This window comes from Lemur catta, chromosome 5 (genome assembly GCF_020740605.2).
Source record: "Lemur catta isolate mLemCat1 chromosome 5, mLemCat1.pri, whole genome shotgun sequence".
Lineage (NCBI taxonomy): Eukaryota > Metazoa > Chordata > Mammalia > Primates > Lemuridae > Lemur > Lemur catta.
The window spans coordinates 84,102,857-84,111,117 of NC_059132.1; the positions used below are offsets into that span (position 1 = coordinate 84,102,857).

At 37.2% G+C, this 8,261-nt stretch overlaps 1 protein-coding gene across 1 annotated transcript; it reads right to left on the reverse strand.

Moving 5' to 3' along the window:
- Window positions 1–5,333: 5,333 nt before the first annotated feature.
- Window positions 5,334–7,984, reverse strand: LOC123638539 (protein SET-like). Its single transcript, XM_045552210.1, has one exon. The coding sequence runs from the start codon at window positions 7,922–7,924 to the stop codon at window positions 7,052–7,054; it is 873 nt and encodes a 290-aa protein (XP_045408166.1). The 5' UTR covers window positions 7,925–7,984; the 3' UTR covers window positions 5,334–7,051.
- Between the last annotated feature and the right edge of the window lie 277 nt (window positions 7,985–8,261).

Genomic DNA, 8,261 nt, shown 5'->3' on the forward strand with positions numbered 1-8,261 from the left:
TTAAAACTGTCAAATGATAAAGATGGACATTATACGATGATAAAAGGGTCAAATAACCAAGAATTTGTAACAATCATAAATGTATATGCACTCAACATCAGAGAAACCCAATATATGAAGCAAACATTGCCAGAACTGAAAAGAAAAATAGGCTGCAACACAATAATAGTAGGAGATTTTTCCATTTTCAATAATGGATAGAATTCAGAGAGATTAATCAGGAAACAGAGGACATCAACAATAATAGAGACTTAATGGACCTAACAGATACCGAACATTCAACCCAACAACAGCACAATACACATTTTTTTCAAGAGTACATGGAATATTCTCCAGGATAGATCACATTAGGTCAAAAAACAAATCTTAACAAATTTAAGAGGATTTAAATCATATCAAATGTCTTTTCATACCACAATGGAATGAAGCTAGAAATTAATAGCAGAAAAAACTGAAAATTAAAAATATGTGGAAATGAAACAACACACTCTGGAAAACCAGTGGGTCAAAGAAGTACTTAAAAGAGATATCAGAAATATTTTGAGATAAAAGTGAAAATACAGCATAACAAAACATGGGATGCAGCAAAAGCAGTACTAAGAGTAAAGTTTATAGTAATAAATGCCTACATTAAGAGAGAACAAAGGTCTCAAATACACAACCTAATTTTACACCTCAAAAATCCAGAAAAGAACAAACTAAGCTGAAAGTTGGCAGAAAGAAGGAAACAATAAAGATTAGAGCAAAAATAAATGAAATTGAGAATTAAAAAAATCAACAAAACTAAGAATTGTTTTTCAAAAAGATCAAAATTGACAAAATTTTAGCTAGGCTATTCATTCTTTGTTGTCTCAACTCCATCTCAGTTTGGGCGGTGGTTTTTCTATACTGTTCTGGGATTTTTCTGAAACACCTGTCAGCATCCAGATTAAGCCAGGCAGAAGTAAGTACCCCAGGCAAACCCCATAACTTTGGATGCGTGGTCCAGACCTTTCCTTGCATCCCCAAGGAAAAAACTGGGAACTGGGGGTTTCCTCCTGATCCTGTGGCACTGTGCTGGGGGAGAGGTCACAATGACAGGGAACCCTGAATTTTGCTTACCATTTTCAATGAGACTCATTTCCCTGTTGCCTGGGGTTCAGGAGCCTCTTAATTGGTTTCTGGATTTCTCATAAAGGGAATTGGTCCATGTAATGTTGTTGAAGCTGTGTGTCCATGGGGAAAAGAAGGTTAACAGCTTTATATTCTTCCATCTTTCTGATGTCACTTGTTTTGCGTTTATTTTTGCAAATACCTGCAAAATAATTGCATTTATTAATTTGCTACTGCATGCTAGAGATTGCACTAAACTCTGGCGATTCTGAGCTTAAGTTTCATCATACAAACTTACGTGGATGTTTTATTCTTGTAATTCTATTTTTTCCCTGTATTTATTGGTTTTCAGAATTATGCTTTGTTTCTTTAGCATTCTCCCATGGTGAAAATTGGTTCCTTTTCCTTTTGTTTTTTAAAGCACTGAAGACTTTAACATATTTGATGTGTTTCAAACTGTTAAAATCAATATCCATATTGATCTCCATTTATTCCATTTATGAGCAGTGGTACCCTTTTGAAGTTGGCTCTTAAATTCTTTTGAAACAATCCTAGTAGTTTTTGATAATTTCTTGTTTTTTAGACAAGAATGCTCCAAATTCATCTTGTACATTTCTTCCCCAGCCCTGGGGTCAGTCATTACTTCAAAAATTTCTGACTGAAGGAGCACCATGGCAAAAGGGAGACTATTGAAAAACTGATTGCAAAATCCAGGAAGAAGATGACAGTGGTTTGGACCAGGCCTTCTATTAGGTTCTGATCGTCTCTATTCCTCCTCTTTGAGGACATTTGTTTCAGAGCCCATGGCTTTCAAGTCACTCTCAGATATAAGAACAGGTAGGTGTGTTATTGGTAACTACTGCTACTATCTTCAGGCATTCAGTATGCTGCTCTAATTCTATATCAAATTCAAAGTTCTTCTCCCTCTGACCCTCTCCGCAGCCCAATCCTAGGGAGGACCTGGGGCTGGAGACTGGCAGCGAGCGCCACAGCACAGTCTGTTATTTTACTGCTCCCCACCCTGGCTTGTCCCCTTCCTCTCCCTCTGTCTGCTGTTCTTGGCTCCTGCAGGGTTGGGATGGGATGCAGAGGGACTAGAGGAGAGTGGCAAAAGTCTCACGACTTCACTGTTGTCACTGATGTCTTTGTGGACACCAGGCTACTGGTGTTAATTCTTTGGAGCACTGTGGGGACTTCTTTGCCACCCTGGCTATGCACCTGAAGTCTGTAACAGCGGGGTCCTCAGGCTGCCGTCTTGCAGCATCCCTTCACGGTCACAACACCTGCTCGAAATGGTCCAAGTGAAGGCACTCCTCTGCTGCTCTCCGTCCTTGTCCTGCTCTTGCCAACTGCTCAAGTCAGCTACAGGTAATACGTACCAGGTTCCGCCAAGAGCTCTCTTGCCGCAGTCTGCTCTGCACTGGGCAGGACCAAGGTCCATGTGTTCCAAACAGAGAAGAGAATGCCAGTCTCCTCTTCTTTTAGGCACTCTTGATCTCTATGACAGGTCCTCTTGGAGGCTTTCCTTAATTAGACTGAAGTGGAAAAATAGAGGGGGAAATCTGCAAACATGCTTCTCTGTAGTCTGAAAGCTCACATCTCAGATCCATTCTGCAGTACATTAACTTTCTTTAGCAATGCTTTCTTTTTAAAGAAGGTGGATGTGGGTAAATAGGGGGGAAGGGATCAGGTCTCATTCTGATTTCTTTTAATAAGCCCCAGAGTGGATATTTCGCAGTTCCTTGGTATTCCCTTTAAAGTGGAGTTTCTTTGTACGTTTATTCTAAATTCCCAGACCACAGAAAAGTCTAATTCAAATCCCTATTTCCTAAGTTTTCTATTTCTTTATTTAACTTTTAAAATATTTATTTTCTTAGAAAATTATGTATCATCTGAGTTTTTGATTCATAGTCATGTTAATTATTTAGTAGATCCAATATATTTTGGTTTCAGCTCTTCACAACTGGCCTCTAATAGCCATGACATAAGGAACTTGAAATTTTGCTGAGATAAGAATTTGGACTAAGCAAGCCTGGGTCTGAGTCCAGCGCTTTTATCTCTTTGTGGCTTTGTTGTTCTTCACTTGTCCACAGTAACTCTTTAAGTGATGAAATGTGTGTTTCTTTGAGCAAAATGGCCATTAAGTAAGAGAAAACTTTAGCACAGCTTGAAAAGGCAGTTAAATTGCTGGGTGAGGATGTGCTAGGAATCACATGGCTTTTTACTAAGGTGAGATTTAAAGGAAAGCTGAGCTAATATTTCAGTATTTATCATTTTGGAGATTGAGTCACACCTCATAATATTACTAGAGCAAAAGTTGATGCTCTATGCTGTACCATATATTCATTTATTTTTTAAAAGTTTCTCTGATGTTTGCTGTTATAGTCTCTTATAGTTGTATTTTTAGGGGCATGCTTTCTTATTTATTTCTTGCTAATATTTTTCAGAGGTGTGTACTCAACTTTCCCAAAGAATCAGCTCTCGGTTCACTGATTTACCAATATGTGCAGTTTTTTCATCAGTCTTCCACCAGACATTTGCTTGTCTTGCTCACTTGTTTCTTTCAAATCTCTTTCATATGTCACCTCTTCAGATAAGCCTTTTGTGACTATTTTATCTAAAACAGCATTTTATACTTCCCACCCATTTCAGTCTCTAACTCCTTATCTTACTATATTTTTCTCTATAGCATTGCTCTTTATATAACATTGTTATATAATTACTTGTTTATGTGTTTATTTATTTACTTATATATTGCTTACTAAAATGTAAGTTCCCTGTATCCCTGGTGCCTAGAACAGTGCCTGGAACACAATAGGCCTTTGTCAAAATATTTGTTGAATGAATGATTGAATAAAGAGTGAATGACTTTACTCATCTTGGTTTTTTTGGGGGGGGCGGGTAATAACACTAGGCAGAGAACTTTATTGCCCAATAAACATTTGTCCCAGGTATGTCATAAAGCACAGATATGAAGGCAACAATTCCCCCTAAATTGTCTGTTTTCCACAATTGTGTTCCTATTTTTCAACATTGAAAGTGATGAAGTTTTATATAATCCACTATTTGTATCTCTGGTCATAACAAACACTGAGATACCTTGCTAAAGTCTGAATGATTTCACTTCCCCAGGATATTTAATGTTAGGAAAGACTGATGAAGGGACCTAACATTTCTTGAGCACCTACTATGTAACTAGCTCTGTGAGAGCTGATGCATGTTAGAGGGAAGTGATGGCAAGGTAAGCTAACTTGGATTTGGTTCCTTGGTCACACAAGCTGTATGACTTTAGGCCATGTGTCCTCTCTCTCATTACCTCTTTTTTATATTCTCACTTGTAAATTGCAGATAATAATACAATCTGCCTTAAAGGATTTTGGAGACTTAGTATATGTAAAATCCTGGTGCAGAGATGTCAGCTATTATTTATTTGCAATATATTAACACAGGCCATCCTTAAAAGAGCTCTGTCAATTAGGTATGTTCCACCCAGATTTTATAAAAATCAAAAGTGAAACTGAAAAAAGTTAAGAAATGTGCTCAAGTGAGAAATATGGCAGGATTTGAGTAGGGTTTTTCTGGTGTCCCCATCTGGGCTCTTTTCATCTACTATGGAATTGTAGAATAATATTATTAATATAAAACATATACATATTATATGATATATGCTATATGACACGTTAATATAATACAAATGTTATATGTATATTTAATCCAGCACCTTTTATCTGAAAATATTAGCTTCACTTATGTCTTCCTTAAAGCCCAAGGTTTTGATGTTTAAGTGAACCAGTAATTTCTCTCTTAATTATGTTTATTTCTTTGTGAGAAGAATTCACACTACTCTGACGCTGTGAGAAAGGGTAAAAAGTTCAACAACCACCAATTTGGTTTATGTGTCAGACCTCATAGGGATCATTGTATTGTATGAACCAAAAGGTGAATCTTTGAAACAAATTGCAAAGAGCTGGCAAATTAATAAGGTACTCAGCTAGATGGCAAGTATTATTTGGATCAATTTTTGAGAAATTGATATAATATCTATAAAATTTTATCATTAGTATTAAATTTATGATTGTTTTATATTATTTCTTGCATGGCAAAATTGTAACCAGTTCTGAATAGCAATCAGTTTTCAAATATAAGAAAAATGTGGATTAGGTAAATTAATTTCACTAAAGAAATAAATTACATACTGAATTTTATGAAATAGAAAAAAATACAAAGTATTTATTTATTTATTTTTAAATCTTTATGTTCCTTTATTGGAGCAAGATTCCTGATTGGTATACAGTGATGTATTTACTAAACAGAGACCTGTGCAGAAATTACATACTATCCATCTAGACAGGTTTTTGTTACACTTTGCCTATTGATGGAATAGTTCCATTTATAAAGTTTTATACATCAAAAAGCTCTGAATTTGACCAGGCTGTCCATTAATTCACCTCTGAAAAAGTGGCATTTAATTTCAGCTACTATATTTTACAGCATTAAAAAGCTTATGCATTAGGGAGCTTCTCTGCACAATGGCATTGAGCAGACAGAGTCCATCACACCACCCAGATTCACAGTCAGAGAGCTTTATGCTGGAGAGAGCTGGGACTTACAAAGTGACTCCTAACCACCAACATGGCCTTCTTACTCTGACAGCCCATCTTCTTGACCACATTTTACAGGGCCAGTGAAGACATGCCAGTAACTGCCCCATGCATAACTTGGCATTAGAGCACCAGGTCTGTTTGATGGTGGTGGCAGGCACTATTTTATATCCAGCTAAAAGGCCCATTTTAAAAACTGTCAATTGGAGATAAAAATCAAGGGCACAACATATTCAGAACCAAGTTTTGAGCAATCTGGTAACCCAAATATTTTCAGAAACCAATGCGATTGTATCCACGTTGCCTAGCCATGGACACATTTAATACATTGATTCAAATCCCTTTACTCAATCCACATAGCCCTGAGGTCATCCTGCAAAGTGCGTATCAAAAAATATGAAGTTAGGGTGACAAAGTTTGACAATGATGCTATACAAGTCAAACTTGGAAGATCATAGACAGTACATCTATTCTGAGAGAAAAGCATCAAATCCTTTGTGTACACATTTAGTTTTATTGTAACAAAGCAACTTGTACACATTTAACGTTTAAAACTGAGCATCATCTTTCCTTTCCAGTGAAACAAAAAGAAAATTTAAAAATAAACAGGAACAAAATTACAATAGAGAATGTCAATTCCAAATAAGATCCTACAGGTTCTGCTGATTCTCCCATCAGGTGGCAGGGCTCAAGTCATCATTAGGAGAGAATTTATTTTAAAAGTGTCATCTTAAACTGCAAGGATGTCCGTTAAACATCACAATTAAACATGCCAAGGAGAAGCCATGTTGTCAAAATGCCGACTTAACCCACCCAAACATCTCAAATCCACCCTTTGCTGACCTTCTATAACCCCATTTTTTAAAGTTTTTTTTTCTTTTTTTAAACAAGAGAAAGTAGACAGATACATGTTGGTAAATGCTAACTGTCCATATTCACATAGAGACACAGTGTACTCTCTGAGCCCGATATACAGAGAAAGGAGGAAAAAAGCTAGAATTCTATGACACAGGGGCCTAGCACCCTCCAGCTTCCAGCAGAGCGAAGGGAGCAGGTTTTTCTTTTTTCCCACAGAGCTCGGTGGTGTTGATCCATACAGTTTGTGAGACAGGAAGGGATAAAAATGAATTTGGAACAGAAAGGGGTAGAGATTCTTTTCCCATTGTATTCTGCAAGGTATTTCCCCCCCAAATAAGTTGAGAACCATGGTGTAGAGAAAAGAGACCTGAAGAACAGGGCCACTGAGCACAAGAGGAAAAAAAAAAAAAAAGAGAAAAGAAAAAGAAAAAGACTGAAACTTGCTCCCAGGGACTGGAGAAAATTTTAAAAAAGGAAGGTTGAACTCCATCAGTGTTCTGTTAGTCATCTTCTCCTTCATCCTCCTCTCCTTCCTCCCGTTCATCATCGTCTTCATCTTCTTCACCTTCATCCTCATCCCCTTCTTCATCAATATCTTCCAAACCTTCTTCTTCCTCATCGTCATCGTCATCTTCTTCTCCTTCCCCCTCTTCATCATCCATATCGGGAACCAAGTAGTACTGTAATGGATTTGGCCAAATATCATCTTTGATGACTTCTCCTAATTCATCTGCACCTGCATCAGAATGGTCAGTAAACCAGGTAAAGAAGCTCTCTGGTTCCTCATGCTGCCTCTTCCTGCTGGTTTTATTCTGTGTTTGACTGGAACGTTTCGTTAAGTCCTTTCCAGATTTCCATTTGATTTCAGTGGATTTTGAAGACGGGTCACCACTCTCATTCAGATGAAATTCTTTGGAGAGAACTTTATTTTCAAAGTAAGGATTTTCATCAAAATAAAAATCTATTCTGTAACCTGATTTAATATCTTCAAATTCTGTCACTTCAACTCTGGTCAAATAATGCAGTGCCTCTTCGTCCTCCTCCCCAAGCAGTGTGGACACTTGTGGATGGTTGACGAATGTTGTTACCCAAAAATTTGGGATTTTGGCGATCAATTCTGACCTCTTCTGAAAAAATGGTTGGCGGAGTTTGTTGTATTTCTGTTCTACTTTCAAAATCTCCTCACTGGCTTGTTCATTAAGTCTGTCTATTTCATTTTGTGCTTCATCAATATGTTCAATTGCTTCCTGCTGCTCTTTTTCTTTCTTCTTCGGTAGGCCCGCAGAGGCCAAGGCGTCCTCTGGCCTCGGGGCAGTAGGCAGTCTTGGTTTCTTCTTCTGAGGTGGGGACGGAGACTGGCGTTTGGGGGCCATGCTGCCAGGAAACGTGGAGAAGCAGACCACTGTCTGCCTGCTGGGCTGGAGGAAGCTCAGAAAACTCCAAAGTATTTAAAAATATACTATCATATATGGGTCTTTGGGCTTTCTTAATTGGTAAAATAAAAAACTATTACTTATTTTTAAAGACAATTTCAAAAAATTGAAAAAAATTTTTTCACTTTTGAAATTGACTGCAAATTGAGTATAAGAATATCAGTTTTATTTAATTTCAATATTGTGCTTGAGAGAAAAAAATAAATGAATAGCACATGGAACACTGCCATATTTTGATTATGTAAATTAAAAATTTTGATGTAGAGTTATTAAGCAA

Coding starts and splice junctions, on each gene's coding strand:
- LOC123638539 (XM_045552210.1), bottom strand. CDS start 7,924: ATGGCCCCCAAACGCCAGTCTCCGTCCCCACCTCAGAAGAAGAAACCA.